Raw genomic sequence first — 17,598 nt, 5'->3', positions numbered from 1 at the left:
CTATCACTTTGTTCACCTATATTTTGTGTAAGGGAAGAGAGTGGGAGATGAAACATTTCGTTTTGATTTCAGCAAAACATCTAGGCTCTAGCAAAAATGATGGACTGGGGAATGGAATCAAGTTCTTCCACCACAACTTTTCTCATTTCAGTTGCTGAACCTTATCTGTGTGTTCCTGGCAGGATGATCCCAGCCCTGGCCAGGCTTTACTCCTCTAGGAGGTGGCTTGGTCACATTAGGTTGACTGTGTTGCTGTGGAGATACCAAAACCATGCCCAGAGATGCTGCTTGGTCTGAAGCCCAGGGATCCTGTTGGCAGGCAGGAGGGCATGCTCTGGTGGTGCTGGAGTTTGAGACCTCATTCTTTTACTGCAGGGGGACTCTGTGTCCTTCAGGGAGTGAGAGCAGCGCCAAAATTGGGGAATTCACATTTTCTGTGTCTCTAGCAAGAGAAATGATGCTTCTATGGGCACATAGAAGGGAACTGTGCCTGTGCCTCAAACAGGCACTGAGTAGGGAAGAAACTTGTGTGTACACTCAAGTGGCAGGGGAAGAGCTGGAAATAGAACTTACATCTTCCAGCATGCTCAAATACATTCTTCCTCCTGGGCCAGCACGTGCCAGAGCAAGTGCATAGCACAGTGGGGTCTGTCCTACATCAGTGCTCTAGAAGGGGAGAGGGGTATGGAGAAGTGGAGAAAGGCGGCTTGTGCAGGTGGTTCTGACCTGTGCAGGACAAATGATCCAGGGAATCAGCTTTCTCCAGTGCCTGGCTGTATTTATACCCAGATGCACCTGGCTGCCCTCAGTCAGGGATCAGGGTATGTGAGGCGTGACAGGGTCGGGTCGTTCCAGTTCCCGTGGATTATTATGGTCTGCAGGGCCATGCAGGCTGCCAAGGGGAGATTAGCTGTGATCCTCTTCTGTGGAGATACTGGGCTGTAGGTTCAGTGTGGCTGTACATATTCCTGTTCCTTGGGCTCATCACTGCTGTGTAGCTACTGCTGTCAGAGTACAAAGCTGAGCCATAGGAGTGGGACAGGGTCTTCATCAAGCAGTTGAAGGGTGGGGAGAATCACTCCACTCAGCCCAGGGTGGGTGAAAGTCAGACTGACTTGAGGCAGAGGGGATTTTATGCTGAAATTTGCTCATATCTCAAAAAAAACAACATTAGAACAGGGAGATCTGAATGTGCTGCAACTTACTGGATGTTGTGTGCATGACAGCTGGTCCAACAGCTTGGTAGTTGTTGGGACATGTCTCTCTTTGTTACGTCACTCTGGTATTTCAGGTCATTTTGTAGCCAGGAGAACTTCAAGGCAGATGGGTGAGAAGTCTGGGGACCCTGGAGTACCACAGAGCTGCAAGACACAAAGTCCTAATTCATGCTGCAAGGCAGATGTGGGCACCCTTGAATGCTGTGTGGTGGGAGCATGCTGGAGAGAAAGAAGTTAGATTGCAAGCCAAGGAGATGAGGAGGATGCTGAGGCTCTGGGTCAGTGGCAGGAGGCAGAGACACTGTACCTGGTTACACCACATGTCTGGTTTTTGGTTCAATCTGTCCCATGCATTTCTACCTGATAACTGTGTCAGACTCACAGAATCACAAACAGCAAGTGGATTCCAGCTCTGGTTACAGGAGCTCCAGTTGAGGTCACCCTTCAAGGAGGGCTCATCTTACCCTGTCCAAGCAGGCAGGGAAGCCTCCAACCCCTGGGCTCTGCCTCATTACCTGGACACAGAGGGGAGCAGCTTTTCCAGCTGACTTCAGACTTTAAGTATCATCAGGTTGATGGATAGAAAGGTTCAGAAAAGGTAAAAAAGTCCATGATGAGCCCAGTACACACCTGTCAGCCAGCTCAGCAGGCCAGTATGGATAGCATGCTCCCCAGGTGCTCCTTGCTCTGTAATATTGGATTTGGACAGGAGTATGGCCACCAGAGTCCAAGGCAGCCCTCAAGGGAGAGTGCTGGGGGAAACCTAGAGTAGGGGTCCCTGGAGGGAGAGCCTGGCTGCAAATGAGGCCCTGGAGCCAGAATTTGAGCTCTGGAGGCTCTGGGAAGAGCCTGAAGCTAAAGTTTGTCCAAAGGGTTTCAGTGGCCCAAGCAGAGCAGTGACAGGAGAAGGATCCTTGGTCTTCATGGGGAAATAGTAAGTCACCCCTTTCATTCTGAGATGTCATAGGGCCCAAATGGCACAGTTTCTACCTTGAAGAGGGTGTGACAGTCCTCAGGCTGAGCATTCTGTTCACTCCCAGCCCCTGGCACTCCTGGGGACAGTCACAGGGGTACTGCCTGTACTGGGGCACTGAGGCTGTGAGGACACCTGGGGATGTTCTGCTAGAGGACACCCTGGATGAGCTGTCTTGCCCCTAGATACCTTCCTTACCCACATGAGACCTGAGCAGCAGGTGACTCCCTGATGGATGCTGAGTGCAGAGGGAGCCAGGGCCTGCTTGCTCTGGATTGGGATGCTTAGGTTCAGTGCCTACATTATGCAAAAGGGTCCTGACCTTTCAGGGTGATTTCAGTGAAGGATGAGGAGGTGGAAACTTCCAGCTCTCCATCCCTTTGTTATTCCTCCACTGCAGCCTTTTAATCTGTGCCCTCTCCCCATATGTGCTGTGCTAAAGCTGACCCTCTGCAGCAGCCATGTACTGAGTGTCCAGGCCCTGCAGCACCTGAGGATGTGCCTGCTGAGGTCTGGCTGCTCTCTCTGTGCTCTGTCCCCGTGGTGGGCTGGTTCTCCTCACCCACCCAGGCAGGACAGGGCAGGGGCAGGGTTATACTGCAGGAAAAACTGCAGGTTTTTCTTTCTTGTCTCCACTCCTTAACACCTCCTCTTAGACCCTTTGAGATCATCATCCTCCTCACCATCTTTGCCAACTGTGTTGCTCTGGCCATCTACCTGCCCATGCCTGAAGATGACACAAACGTGGCCAACTCCAGCCTGGTAAGGAGTAGCCCTTCCTGCTTTCCTGGGCGGCTGAGGGCTCTGCAGAGCTGGGTGCAAGGTGTGACATGGGTGCAAGGTGGCAATACCTGTCCTGGGGACATCTGCTGCCCTCGGGGTGGAGTCAGGCAGAGTTGGTCCAGCCAAAGCTGCTGCAGTCAAAGTTAGGCAGGGGTGGGAAGAAGTGACTGCAAAATGGGTTTTCAGAGGGGCTGAAACCACCTCTGGGGTTAGATTACAGGCAGCAGGTCAGTGTGGGAAGTGCACGTGAAGGAAGAATTGATGCTAATAAAAGATAAAATTCCCTCTGGTTTTTTTTTTATCACGCTTGCAAAAGGAAACATCTTGTTCCAGAAAGGCTCAAATGGTTTGTTTCAGCATTTTGGAATAAATTTTTCTGACCTTTCCTTTCAAAACTGTAGTTTAATTTTGTTCCTTTTTATTTAAGAGGGGAAAAAACCTGTTTCTGTTTGGCAGAAAGGTCACTCCTTTCCAATCATTCCATTTTCTTCCTCAGTCACTCCAGTTTTCCTGGAATATGATGTTTTGATGTGACCCAAATCAATAGTTCGCACTATTTTTAGTTTGTCACTCCTTTCTGCTCTTCAGATCCCCACTGTGGTTCGATCCACATTGATTTCCATTGAGAGACTGAGCATGATGACTGAATCAAAACATCCAAATACGCCTTTTTAATGAAACGTTCTTTCCTGCTGGTTTTGGGACTCCTCAGGGTGAATGCCCATGGAGGGTTGGTTCCTGGGGTGTTCTTCAGCCTCTTGGCTCGTCTGACCAGCTTCTCTAATTCCTCAGACTGGTTTTGGTTTCTTCCCTGGCTGAGGGAGCACAACAGGGTTTGGTAGGTGCAGTTATCTCAGGTGAGAGGTTAAAGAAGCAAAGCAAAGCTGGGGCAGGTTGACCATGGGAAGCAAGAGATGAGGACAGTGGGGATAGGGACTTCCCTCTGGGAGGGGGCTTGGAATGTGGCTCAGAGCAGTCAGCTGTGAGGGCAGAGCTGGGGGAATCTCAGCTGTGTGTGGCACCTTGGCATGACCTGGGGATGAAGTGGCACCAACCTCCCAGGGCTGCCAGATGGGCTGGTGCTGCCCAAGGACCAGCAGCCTTGGCCATGAGCAGGAAGCAGGTGGGCAAGGACCAAGTGGTGTAAATTCATGGCATAAATGAAAATCCATCTATTTTTCTTTATTGTCTATTAGATTACTTACGCTATACCCTACTGGGGGATTTTTAGGCTGTTGCCATGTCAACAGCCCTTGGTATCAGGAACGAGGTAGCCCCAGGCTGCTGTTCTTTCATTCCTGCTTGCTGTCCCTTTGTCATGATGTTCTTAAAATAATGAAATAACCCATAAATTTTCTGAGAATCCATTTTGCTTTATCCTGGAAGAAGTACAGTTGTTTATTTTTAACACATTTCATTATTATTCTTTCTATATTAGATTTCTTTTGATCCAGAAGGTTTTTTAACCCTGTTTTTATCTGATTTTTCTTTTTCTAATGGAATCAAAATATTTTCTTCAACCCTGATGAAATTATTTTGACTTTTCAACTTGTTCAATAATTCACAGCATTTATTTTTGCTTTTACTTGAGTTTCCAGAGTTTCAGATTCCACTGTTTTTCACTGGAAACTTTACTCCAGGAGCAAGCAGCTTTGGAGTGTGTTTAGCAAGGCAGGTTATTAACAGGGATTCAACCAAGAAAATACAGATGGCTGTGTGTGACCTGGCTGTCTGACCTCTGTATGTGACCTGGCTGTTTATGAGCAGTGAAGAAATAAAGTCAAATTTAGAGTACAGTTCATCTCGCAGGGCAGTTGAGCCATTTCTGCAGTTCCAGTGGGTAGTGTTTGACATGCTGCACCCATTGAAATACCTGGTTTTCACTGAATCATAGAAGTGTATGGTTTGGTTTGGGAGGCTCATTCCACCCCCTGCCCTGGGCAGGGACACCTTCCACTATCCCAGATTGCTCCAAGGCTCATCCAGCCTGGCCTTGAACCCTTCCAGGGATCCAGGGGCAACCACAGCTTCTCTGGGTACCCTGTGCCAGGGCCTCGCCTCACTCACAGGGAAGAATTTTTCCCTAATATTTAAATCTACTCTCTGTCAATTTAAAGCCAACTCTCCTTTCAGTTTAAAGTGTTTTCCCACTAGTGGGACTCAAGGGTGACTGCTTAGAGGGAGGCCACCCTTCCAAACCACCAAAAAAACAGCTATCCTGAGTCCTATGGGTTTTGTAGGAGTATCAGGAGTATCATGGGGCCCAGGGAATGGGGAACAAAGTTGGAGCTCAAGCTGTCAAGGAGACGATTTAAATAGCACAGGTAATGGCCTCTGTGTAGGCACACTGCAGGTGTCACAGGTAATGGCTTTAGGTACTTTTTAGGTAGAATGGGTATTTGATGTCAAGGAATGTGCTTCTGAAAATCCTACCGTTTTGGGTTGTATCTCAGCCCTGGGGTTAAGGAATTCCTGTGTTTTTAAAGCCTGAACATAGCCTCAGGTACAATTCAGTGACAGGAATATAGGCATCTGATGCAGTCAAAGGAGTCTCAGCTTTTCATCTGCTCTGGAGAGCTGTAATTACTTGTGAGTCCTGCATAGTGTCTGTCACCCCAGGACTGCATCATGGGCATCTCCAGGAACAGTTGCATTTTGGCAGTTGACTTGTGTCCCACAGTCCCTGAGCAGAGTTTGCTGGTCCATTGCTGGTTTTGAAGAGCTGTGCCTGGAGGTTGGCATGGGTTACTTGCTGCATGAGAGTCATGATTGCATGTGGCTTTCCTAGAGCTTGGGGTCACCCTTGATCTCCTGGAGTCTTCCAAAAGCTGTGACAACAGGCAACACACCTGCATGTCTGCATGCACAGCTTGATGACTGAGCTGCAGAAAATGCTGCTGCTCTGCTGCCTGGCAGCTGTATGAACTACCCCTGCTTCCATCCTCCCCCTCACTCTGGCCTGGGGCCACTGGCAGGGGCTGGCACCCTGCCCAGCATGTGGCTTGGCCAGCTCTGTGGTCACTCTGGGGTTTTGGGTAGGCAGAAGAGCCCCTCTAATGTCACCCTCCGGGTGGACCAGCAGAGCTCACCATCCTGAATGCTACTAATGACACTGCAGCCTCCTTCATGCAGTGTGGCCCTCATGCCCTGTGGTCCCCAGCTCCACAGCAAGGCTTCCTTGGAAGGGACCTTGCTGCCCCTCTGCTCCCAGCCCTGGAGAAGGCCAGCTTGGCTGCAGCTTCTTGAGATTTCTGTTCTTCCAGCTGGGCTCTCCATCAGGGAGATGGCAACCCCAGGTCTGACAGGCATCACTGAGCCTTTGCCCATACTGTGGTCAAATCCTTCTCCTGTTTTTAGTGACTGAGCTAGTAGCACCCACCAAAGCCTTTTCAAACCAAGCAGACCTAAGACATCTAGTCCAGGGAGAACCCTCAGCACTGCCACCAAGGTGTCTCACAGACATCAGAACAGATGTGGGACAGCTGGTGTGACATGAAGCAATGAGGAGCTCTGGATAGCCAGCGAGGGAGATGCAGTGGGGAGCAACTTGTAGGATCTGGCCACTCTGTGCTCTCAGAGCTGCTGTAGGGGGTTATGGCTTTCCTGGTTCCTGTCTCTGCAGCCCTGGTCTGTCTCTTGTTTGTGGGAAAGGAGGAGCTGTGGCTGGAGAATGTGGGAGGAAAATCACAGCATTGCAGAGCAGCTAGGGGTGGAGTGACCTCTGGAGATGATCTACTCCATCTACTTGCGCTAAAAAATCTGTGCAAACAATTCAAAAACTCTCCCAAATTCTTTCCTGCGCATCTTCCCATCCCAAGTGCTTCCTGCGCTATGTCAGAGGCCATTGTGGAGAGCAGAAGTGTTTCCCTTGATGTCTGTTCTTGGGCTGCAGCAGTCCCAAACCCTGCCTGCCTTCCACTGTGCCCTTCCCAAGCCAGGTGCCAGGGTTTCCCACCACTCAGGGGAGACTTCCTTCGCTCCATCCCTCATTTTCATCTTGTTTTCCAAAGGAAGGGGATCCTGTGAGATTGCTGTAAATGTGTTCCCATGCATTACCTGTCTTCTCTGCCTCACATCTGCAAGGTTTTGTTCACTTCCGTTCAGGGGAATGGGAGAAGGACACTAAGCTGCTCTGTTTTGCAGAGGATGATTGCTGCAAGCCTCTGGGGAACACTTTTATGGATGTTTTATGTTTACAAAGGGCTCAGAAAGACTTTGGCAGTGCAGCTCCCTGTCCTGCATGTCGGTGCTCCAGTCCATGCATGTGTCCTGGTCAACCCATTGGTGCAGCTGCAAAAAACGTTTTTATTAGGGTGGGCTGGAGCTGCAGGAGGCTCGAGGGGAGGTGCAGGGCTGATGGTACAGGAGCAAAAGGCATGGAGCAGGGCAGAGGGCTAGGGACAGTTTGGAGGAGCCAAGGGGAGTGTGAGGGCTGTGAGGTCTTGCTGAAGGTGCATGTCTTCTGCTGGGAAGCAGGGGTAGCTATCCATCTGTGTTGTGGTCTTGCTGTGCCCTTACCACCTATCCCTGCCTTTGCCCAGCTGGGAGACTTCATTCAAACTCTTCTTCCCCTACTCCCTGGTCGAGGGCACCAGGGACATAAAGGTGGGACTTGTTCCAGAGTCCTGTGTGGCTGTTGGGACTGGGAGCTGGTGATGCTGAGCAGGCTGGGGCTGTGTCATGTTGCATCACACCAGCATAGTGCTGTGATGTGAAATAGTGCACACTATTTCCCTGCTGCTCCATGGCTCATCCAGCACCATGGGTCGGGTTACTGTGTGCCCAGACATGGGTGGAGCATGTGTGTGTGTAGAAGCCCAGTGTGTTACAGAGACCTGGATGTTTTCCTAGTGGCTTCTTGAAGACTTGGCTCTTCATACCCCCAATCCCACCTGTGCAAGACAGCCCTGTGCCCTGCCCTAAGCATCCCACAGTGGGGAGCCAGCTCTGAATGCTGGGGTGAGGAGGGGACAGTGGGTGGCAGTGGCACACAGTGGGTCCCCACCTGCTAGAAGAAGTGAAGTGAAGTCAGCAGAGCTGAGTCTGTCCATGGTGTGTGCCTGGTGTGCAGGGTCTGCAGTGTGGCCCTCATGGCATGGACACAGGGTGCCAACTGGGCCATGAATGGCAGTCCCTGTGCTGACCTGCAGCATGGGCAGCACCAGGGCTGGAGGAAGTGTGTGGCTGATTTCTCCCCAAATCAGCCTGGGCACAGGAAGTGGGCTCTTCACCAGTGCGGGACACACAGTTCTTGACCTGGTGTAAAGTCTGCCAGGGTGAAATATCCTTCAGCTTCTCCCTGCTGGTCTCTGGAGACTGCACTAAGCTTGCCCTGGCTCAGGCCATTGCACTGTAGCCACGTAAATTTGATTGCCAGGACTCTACTTGATCACACTCCAAAGTGCCACCAATGTGCTGGTCTCACCCCCACAGCAGGTCAGGGGAGCAGGTGGTGGCAGGGATTCTGCCCTTCTGCTCTGCTCAGGTGAGACTCCACCTGCAGAGCTGCCTCCAGCTCTGAGCTCCCAGCACAGGAAAGACATGGACCTGTTGGAGCAGGTCCAGAGAAGGTCACAAAGATGCTCCAAGGGCTGGAGACCCTCTGCTCTGGAGCCAGGCTGGGAGAGATGGGGGTGATCACCTGGAGAAGAAAATGCCCTGAGAAGACCTCATCTCAGCCTTCTGGTACTTGAAGGAGGCTTATAAGAAAGATTGAGAAATTTTTAGCAATTTAGCAAATTTTTCTTATTAGTTATAAGAAAAAATTCTTATACATTGAGGGTGCTGAAGCTCTGGCACAGGGTGCCCAGGGAAGCTGTAGCTGCCCCATCCCTGGAAGTGTTCAAGGCCAGGCTGGACAGGACCCTGAGCAACCTGGGATAATGGAAGGTGCAGGGATTTAGACTAGATGACCTTTAAAGGTTCCTTCTAAAACAAACTATTCTGTGTGGCCTGCAGCTACACCTACCACTTGGAGAATCCAGGGAGTGTTTGCCATGACCTGCCCCACTGAAAGTGTAGGCTGAGGCACCACCTCAGCCCACTGATAAAGGTGTTAGTCTTCATAGCCAGAGGCCTGGCTCCTCTTGCTTTGCTGGCACCAGCACTTCCCAGTTTACACCCAGATAAGCTGGGGGAACTGGACCCACAACTGCAGAACCAGCCAGCAGTAATTGCTGCATGTAACCTTCCTACAGGCCATGCCAAGGCTTTTCCTTGTACTAGAGGGGTTACTCCAGCAGGACAGATCAGAATGATTCAGCTCCAGATGTGTGGCTGTGTCTGCAGGGCACAGCAGTGAGCTGGTGCTGTGAGGGAATTTGCAGTTGTGTCCCTCCCAGGCTGGGACAGAAGGCTGCCTTCTGCCTCTTCCTTGGCCCAGGTTTGGACCCTGCTGCTCACTGGCTGGACCTGGTGGGCAAAAACCCTTGAAGATGTCCAAAGCACTGTTCATCTACTGTGGGCTTCTCAAAGGGAACTCTGAGGAGCAGCAAGTCACCTTTTGATTCTGGGCAAGGGGTTTTCAGAGGAAGATCCCTTTTAGTGAGAGACCCTGGAGCCTGAGTCTGTTCTGCTGGAAAGTCAGGGCATGGAATTGACTTTTGCAGTGCTGGATCCTGACACTCATCAGCCTCAGCAGCTGCAGGCCTGCTGTTGCTTGCAGTGAGCTTTCCTGCTTTTCCTCTGCAGCTGGGGAGACACCCCACCACACCACTGACTACTGGCATGGCTCTGAAGTCCCTCTGTACCTAAAATGATCCTCATGGCAGTTGTATTTGCGCAGGATTGCAAAAACAGGCGTTGGGGGATGGTCTAGGGGGCATTTGTCCCCTAAGGGTGGGAGGTCAGCAGTGTTGAGTTGCCCATTGTAAAACCTTGGAGACAGAGGCAATGCTAACATCTCTGCTCTTACTCTAGCTGCCCTCAGATCCAACAAGAAACTGGCACTTGTAAGGGTGACAGTGGCTTGGGGACACTCAGCACAGTCACTGCTTTTGGACGTGTTAATTGAGTGAGCAATGCTTCTGTCTTGAGCTCTAGCCCTGGCTTCTTAAAAGGAGAGGAGTCTCTATTTGGCAGGGCATAGGGATCCTCCGAGGAAGGTGTGCTCACAGCACTGCAGCATTCCCCAGTGAAGACCCACTCCCAGTTTGGTCTCAGAGAGGGGTTTCTGCCTTCCTGAGGGCAATTCCCTGGAGATCCCAAGCAGGGATGCTTCTTGCCCTTCAGAGGATATAGGCTGAGGAGAGGGACCATGGAACACCAGAAATATAAATACCCCAAACACCTGGCTGCTTCAGAAAGCTTTTAATCCCAGTCTGGAAGGGACATTGGCAGCAAGGGCAGTGATGGCAGTGACAGGCAGAGCCAGGTGGGCACAGGCAGCTCCTGGCTGCACTCCAGGGACAGATGAGCTACCCTGGCCCAGCAGCAGCAGGGCTGTGCCAAGCCCCTGCAGTGGGGTGCCAGGTCTTGCCTGGGAAGGAGTGCAGCACCTCTGCCCAGGGAGTCCTAGGCCCATTTCTAGCAGGTCACTTTGCCAGGCAATTGTCTGGCATTAGGCAGGAGGTCTTGAGCCTAAGGCTTCCATTTCCGGGAGCTTCCTTATCATCCCAGGCAAAAGGGAAGCCATGATTCATCTGGCTTGTGCCATGGTGAGTGTGTGGGGTTTCCAGGACAGACCCAGCAAGCCCTCAGCTGGAGAGGATGAGGAGAAGGTGACAGTGCTGCCTATAGGAGGAAGGCTGTGGGGAAATAGGAGGGTGAGCAGCAGGGAGCCACAGAGGAGCAGAGGCCTGGGCCAGGCACCTTTGGGTGCTGCCTTGAGAAGCAGTGGCTTTGATGGAGCTGTTTGTAGGAATGGGGTACCCACAGCATCAGGGTCCTGGCAGGGGCCACTGAAGGGATGGGGGGATCATGCTGCTGGCCAGAGAGTGGCATGTGGTGGCTCAGTGTGCCACCCCTTGTCCCCAGGGTGCTGCTTGGTGTGTGTCGGGCAGCACAGATGGGATGGCAGCAGGGGCTGATCCAGAGTCACAGGGAGGTGACTGTGCATGGAGAGGGTACCAGGGGAGGTGATAGTCTGTGCTAATCAAGCATTCTCTCCTGCTTGCCTTTGCAATCCCCAGGAGAAGATCGAATATGCCTTCCTTATCTTCTTTGCCATTGAGGCAATGCTCAAGATTATTGCCTATGGCTTTCTTTTCCATACGGATGCCTATCTCCGAAACGGCTGGAATGTGCTTGACTTTTCCATTGTGACTCTCGGGTAAGGAAAAGTGGGGATTCTGCTGCTGTTCAGCTTGTGCCAGCCTGTTCCACAGCCAGTCAGGGACTAGTTTTTCCAGTGATTGCAATGTGTTTGGGGACAACTCCTTGACTAAATTCATGGCATTCTCCCATGGGCCTCCTTTCCCTGCTGTGACATCCAGTGGGATCCTCTCTAACTCCTGTTTCTTCCTGTCTTGACTCCTTCATGCCTCTTAGGTCTCCTTGCCCTGGAGAGAGGGGGTGGCATGGGGTCCTGCAGGGTTTGCACACAGGGGGTGGGAGGTCCCTGGCTGTCAGCAGTGGAGCTGTGCCCAGGAGCTGGACTTGCCAAGAGCTGCCCCCTGGGTGAGGCTGGCAGTCCTAGCCTCGCTTTTCTGCCTGCAGAGCTCTGAATCCTTGGCTCAGATTTCTTGGTCTCCGTTCTCACACCCTTCTCTTTTTCCCTGTCCTACCTTCTGCTTCTCCTCCTTCCTTCCCTGTGCCCTGGCTCTTTCAGGCTCATCACCATGACCCTGGAGCAGATCAACGAAAAGCAAGCAGGAAAAGGCGGCGTTGATGTGAAGGCCCTGCGAGCGTTTCGTGTGCTGAGACCTCTGCGCCTGGTGTCCGGAGTGCCGAGTGGGTGCTGGGTGCCCTGCCATCAGCAAGGGCTGGTGGGTGGATGGAACTCCTGGGTGGGTGGAGGGAACCCCTGTCCCTGGGAGCCATGGGGTAGGTTTCTTGTTGCTGCTGGATCAAGCCCAGCCACAAAGTAGGTGTAGAGGGGGTACAGGTTCTTGCTTGTTCCTCCAGCTCCTAGTTGTCGGCCCTGGGGATCTGCAGGTTGGCACACCTGGCTGCCTGCATGGCTCAGTGTTAGTACCTTTGGGTGGCCAGGGTGAAGGGGGCCAGGACCTCGCTCCTGTTTCTCAGAGCAGGGATTTTGTTATTCCATAACTCATGTGAATACAGCCTGGATGAGAGCAGCAGAACAAATGGAGGGGCATGAAGCAGCCTCCAGCACTGCTTGGCTGTTGTGCTCTTCCACGGTGGGTAGAAGAAAGGATTTCTTGCTTCAGAGATTTCAGTCCCACCCTACCTGTGCCCCTCTTCCCTTGGCAAGTGGCATTTCAAAGGCTGCTTGTTGGTGGGCTGTGGCTAGCACAGGTCTTTCCCATGAGAATTCTTTTCGTGTTTTATAAACAAAGATAAAGTTTGGATGTTGTTGAAAACAGTGTCTCAAGATTTGGACAGTGCAGGCCTGGCCAATCAGGCCTAGGGGGAGGTTTCTGGCTGACTAATCTGGGTGACCTTTGAAAACTCTATATATATGTTGGATTCAAACAATAAAGTACTTTTTCTATGCCACGCTGAGAATCGGGGCTTTCCTTCTCTGCTAGCGGCTCAACAGCGACAGTGGGCTGGCAGGGATGCAAGGTGCACCCAAAGCTGTTTAGGAAGTGGTTGACCTCCTCTCCTTTCATCTTTGTGCAGGCCTTCAGGTTGTCCTGAACTCCATCATCAAGGCCATGGTGCCCCTGCTCCACATCGCCTTGCTGGTCCTCTTCATGATCATCATCTATGCCATTGTTGGGCAGGAGCTCTTCAAGGGCAGGATGCACAAGACCTGCTACTACATTGGCACAGGTGGAGCTATGGTGGAGCAGAGCTGTGTCTGTGTGGCTGCTGTGAGACTGCAGGGATTCTGGGTTTAGCAGAAAGTGTGGTCTTGCCAGCATCAGGGCTGGGAGTGTGGCAGGGCTGAGGGATGTTTGAAACAGCACACAGCTGGGTGTTAGGGGTGATAAAACAAGCCCATTTGGAAGGTTTCTGCAGGAGGCATTGGGGGTCAGTGTGGACTGCTGTGTTTGTTTGTTTGGCCTGACCTGCTGCTCACACCATGGCTTTGCTCCTCAGATGTGATTGCCACAGTGGAATCAGAGATGCCAGCCCCATGCACCAGGTCCGGCCACGGGCGACACTGCACCATCAATGGCAGCGAGTGCCGCGGGGGGTGGCCAGGGCCCAACAACGGCATCACCCACTTCGATAACTTTGGCTTTGCCATGCTCACTGTCTACCAGTGCATCACCATGGAGGGCTGGACTGAAGTTCTCTACTGGGTAGGCTTCAGCACTTTGTGCCCTGCTGGGTGGAGGTGATGTTGGTCTTGCCTCAGGGCAGGGAATGCCCTCCTGGAGACAGGACCCCATGGCAGGGCTCAGTCTGTGCTAGTGAAAGACATCCTGCCCTCACCAACCTTCTTACTGTGATACACACCCCAAAACACACCAGTCAGGTCTCTGCATCCCTGCAAGCACTGCCTAAGCTGTCCTTGCTCTCCAAGGAGATTGCTTCAGCTCCTATCTTTGTGAAGGGGTATGGGCCAGGCACAGCAATGACTGCTGGATGCTCCTCCAGCAAAGCCGCATGTTTTGCAGTCCTTAGGAGACAGTTGTGCTGAAGCTTAAGCTTGGGGCTGATGTTTAAATCTGCTCTCAAAATGCTTGGGTCTGGCTGTAAACCAGATACAGAGTTCTAGGCAAGTTTATCTGCAACCATCCCCAGCACTCCCTGTGGAGGGGGCAAAGATCCCAGAGGCTGTTGAGGGGCCCTGAGCGGAAACAGACAGAAGACAGTGCCTGCAGAATATTTCAGCTGCATCTCTCCTTGCCAGGTAAATGATGCCATGGGGAATGAATGGCCCTGGATCTACTTTGTCAGCCTTATCTTACTTGGCTCCTTCTTCGTGCTCAACCTGGTGCTGGGGGTGCTCAGTGGGTAAGTGCCACCCTATCCTTTCTGCCAGCAGAGGAATTTTAACTGGTTCAAACTATACAAGAAAAAAGCCTGGAAAAGTTCTGTTCTTTTTCCTCTCTCATTCCTCACCCTTTTTTTGTTTTGCATGCTCAGAAACACTGAGACTTGAGTTACTTTTTGTGTTAGTGTCCATGGCTTTCTGAGGTTTTAGCTCAACTCTCAACACAGAAATCTTTTCCCTGTGGCAAAAGCAGCTGTCAGCAAGCCCAGCCTTGGAGGATGTGGGTTGTGATGTGTTCTGCTAGCACACAGCAAATGGAACTGAGCAGGGAGCAGTTGTCACTCCAAGGCTGTGGGTCTGGACACTCCTCACTGGTGTCTCCAGCTGCCCTCCTGCTGTGAGCACACACAGTTTTCTCATGGCCAGCCTGAGGAGAACATTTTGGATACGAGTGCTAGGGATCCAAGAAAATGATTGTTAGTATAATTACTGCTTCAACAGTCTTGTCCAAATACACCAATGAGCTGTCATCAGTCTGTTACGACAATCTAGGCCAAATTCAATTAGTGTTAATTCCCCCAGTAGTACAGTTAAATACCTGAGATGTTACACTCAACCTACCATGCATTGCTGTGGGACTGCTCCCACCCCAGTTTTGTTGCAGGGAAATAGGTGTTTTCCTGGGGAGTGTGGGGAGCTTTTCTCCTCAGGGCTGTGCAGGGTCAGGGTCTTTCTTATATGTTTCAATCCTTGTTTGTGCATGTGGATCACACTCATCATCTTCATTAGTTCACAGGGTTAGTTATACCCTAATTACCTGGACTTGTTAGACTTCTTTTATGACAAGAACCATGTCAGTGCAGCGTTAAAACAAATTGGGTATTACTATAACTGAAACAAGTTCAAAGGCACAAGATATACCACAGGAATATGACTCTTGGGTAGAGTTGGCTATAACAACAGGACAAGCTGGACTATAGTCATCTGATCCTGGAGTAAGTTTCAGGCCCAGTAAAGGTTCTGAAATATTTTTGCAAATACAGCTAAATTATGTTTGAGATCAGGAAAATTATTGTTATAGTGTGTGAGACCTATAGTTAACACATGGCAACATCAGCATAGCTGGGCAGCACGTCTACAGTCCCGCCAGACACCAGGAGAGAAAAGAAATTAATTGAAACAGAGCAAGAATAGTGGATAAGGACATTGGCAGACCTGTCCTTTCTATCTGACCATGAATAGAGTGTTCTGTTTACCTATCATATGATGAGCTCACCTTCTCCATATGGAGATTTTGGGGCAGGTTTTTGCCCCCCAGATGGGCAAAACCCCATTCTGATCCTTAGCAGGAGTGGGGAGCTGCCCTGGCCTCCACCATCTGCTGTCAGTTGGCCTGTCCAGCTGCACACCCTGCAGCAAAAAGCTCCCAAAGAGCAGCAATGGTGGGGAAGGAACCCTGCCTGCCATCAAGTGAAGGACTCCCATGGTCTTGCATCATGGGCCAAGAAAGAGGAAAGTCACTGGAGCAGCCCAGTGGCAGTGCTGGTGGCAGGGTATTTCAGGACTTCAGCTTTCTCCAGGGCCTGGCCTTGCCCAGAGCTGTGGTACCTGAGCTCCACACCATCCCTGCCTGAGTCTCTGCTGCTTGCCTTGTCCCAGCGAGTTCACCAAGGAGCGTGAGAAGGCCAAGTCGCGGGGAACATTCCAGAAGCTGCGGGAGAAGCAGCAGCTGGAGGAGGATCTGAAGGGCTACATGGACTGGATCACCCATGCAGAGGTCATGGACAGTGATCGGACCAGGGGAGAAGGTACCAGCTCTGCTTGGTCGCAGACCCATAGCGTGAGGGTTGGGTTCCTAATGCTGACCACCTAGAGAGGCAAGGTGGAAATCTTTGGAGAAGTCACAAAGACTCATTTTGCCTGAAAACCCATGAAACAAAGTGCTTTGATTTCTGCAGAACAGTTTCCTTCCTTTTTTTGTCATTTCCTGAATAATTTTGTTGAATCTGACCTAAAATAGGAATAATTTATCCCCAATGCCACCTCAACCACAGTATTGAATATTTGCAGACCACAAGCAAGGCCTGAGTCTCCTTTGACAAAAAGGCACTTGAAATGGCCCTGAGGAGTGTGTGCCCTTGGTGTGCCCTTGGTGTGCCCTTGGTGTGCCCTTGGTGTGCCCGTGGTGTGCAGGGGTACAGTGCAGGGTCACAAGTTCTTAACACTAGCAGATGCATGATTTTCTTGCCATCACTTGACAATTTCAAGGGATTAGAAGTGGCTCAGGGAAGGAGGTGTCTGGACAAAAGCTAGCAAAAGTCTAGCAAAGCCTGGGGAGCTCTACCACAGAGCCACAGTGTCTGCTGTGCCACCCTGCCTGCTGAAAGTGGTTTTGATGCCTCAAGCTGAGTGATGCATGTGTGCAAAGAGCCTTGGGAAACAGTGGGACAGACAAAACACCTCTTCCAAAGCTGTGGTCCGTGTTGTTAGAAACCTCTGTTCAGCCTTTGCTCAGATCCCAGCTGGCCCCAGTTTTCTCCATGCTGGGGTACCTGCTGCTGTCCCTCTCTGAGCTACAGCTGCTCTTCCTGTAAGGCAGGAGTTCCTGGTGCCTTGTGTTTGGTCTGCACCTGACCCTCAAAGCCTTCTGCCCAAAGTTTGCAGACACCCTGGGATAGCATTGTTTGGCATTCCTCCCTCATTTCTGATGGGGAAGCTCTTCCTGGTATGCTTCTAGATGTTCCCTCACACATGTTCCTCCCAAGATCTCCAAGAAAAGCCCTTAATTGTCATTTCCTCCTAGGTATGATGCCATCAGATGAAGGAGGGTCAGAGACAGAGAGCTTGTATGAAATTGAGGGCATGAACAAGTGGATTCTCTACTTGTAAGTATGCTCTGGCTGAACCATCTGCTTGCATGTGGGCTTCCACTGTCTCTCACTTGCTGGCCCAACTGGGTCAGGTTTTCCTGGTCAGCCACCAGTTTCTGGGAGAGAGACAGGGACTGATGCTTGGGGGAAGATGCAACCATTGGGGCTGCAAACAGGGAATTTGGCTATGGTGCTGGCAAAAAGCTCTTCAAGGTGAACAAAGTCTTTGCTGTGGGACCAGGCTCCAAGCATCCTCCCATGGCCTGTGCAGTATAGCATATAATTCAGGAGCTGTGCCTGCAGCCCCCAACCAGAGGTGCTGGAGGCCAGAATTAAGCCAGGAGGGTGAATGAACTGCAGTGCCCGAGTGAATGCACCGAGTTCCAGGGGCAGGCTCATCCTTTTTCAGGGAAGGCCCCCAGAAGAGGGAGCAGGGGTGCCTTTGCCCTTTGGGCAGAGCCCAAGGACCTGGGTCTGGCCTGCTGGCCAGCTCTGCTGATCCTTTGCCATCTCTCCAGCCGTCAGTGGAGGCGTTGGAACCGAATGTTTCGCAGGAAGTGCAGGGATGTGGTGAAGTCCAAGTTCTTCTACTGGCTTGTTATCCTGGTGGTGGCACTGAACACCCTCTCCATCGCCTCTGAGCACCACTTCCAGCCAGAATGGCTGACACAGGTGCAAGGTAAGCAAAGGGTCTAAGAGAAAAGGAGGGCCCAGGACACCCTGCTGTCCCAGAGACTTGTGTGA

General features: G+C 51.5%; 1 protein-coding gene across 2 annotated transcripts in view; it reads left to right on the top strand.

Moving 5' to 3' along the window:
• The window catches only part of CACNA1S (calcium voltage-gated channel subunit alpha1 S), a 41,969-nt gene that overhangs the window by 3,064 nt on the left and 21,307 nt on the right, over positions 1-17,598 (top strand). For both annotated transcript variants that reach the window (XM_085083177.1, XM_085083176.1), the window contains 9 exons: positions 2,847-2,952; positions 11,103-11,242; positions 11,741-11,862; positions 12,718-12,870; positions 13,141-13,346; positions 13,901-14,004; positions 15,644-15,792; positions 16,788-16,869; positions 17,373-17,533. In XM_085083177.1, the coding sequence (XP_084939303.1) occupies positions 2,914-2,952; positions 11,103-11,242; positions 11,741-11,862; positions 12,718-12,870; positions 13,141-13,346; positions 13,901-14,004; positions 15,644-15,792; positions 16,788-16,869; positions 17,373-17,533 (1,156 nt within the window). In that variant the 5' untranslated portion in view covers positions 2,847-2,913. The remainder of the gene's footprint in view (positions 1-2,846; positions 2,953-11,102; positions 11,243-11,740; positions 11,863-12,717; positions 12,871-13,140; positions 13,347-13,900; positions 14,005-15,643; positions 15,793-16,787; positions 16,870-17,372; positions 17,534-17,598) is intronic.

The sequence above is a fragment of the Lichenostomus cassidix genome, chromosome 26, assembly GCF_008360975.1.
Source record: "Lichenostomus cassidix isolate B80296 chromosome 26, HeHo_3.0, whole genome shotgun sequence".
In the NCBI taxonomy this organism is placed as follows: Eukaryota; Metazoa; Chordata; class Aves; order Passeriformes; family Meliphagidae; genus Lichenostomus; species Lichenostomus cassidix.
The sequence above is the reverse complement of the archived record's forward strand: the minus strand, read 5'-3'. Positions and strand labels throughout refer to the sequence as shown.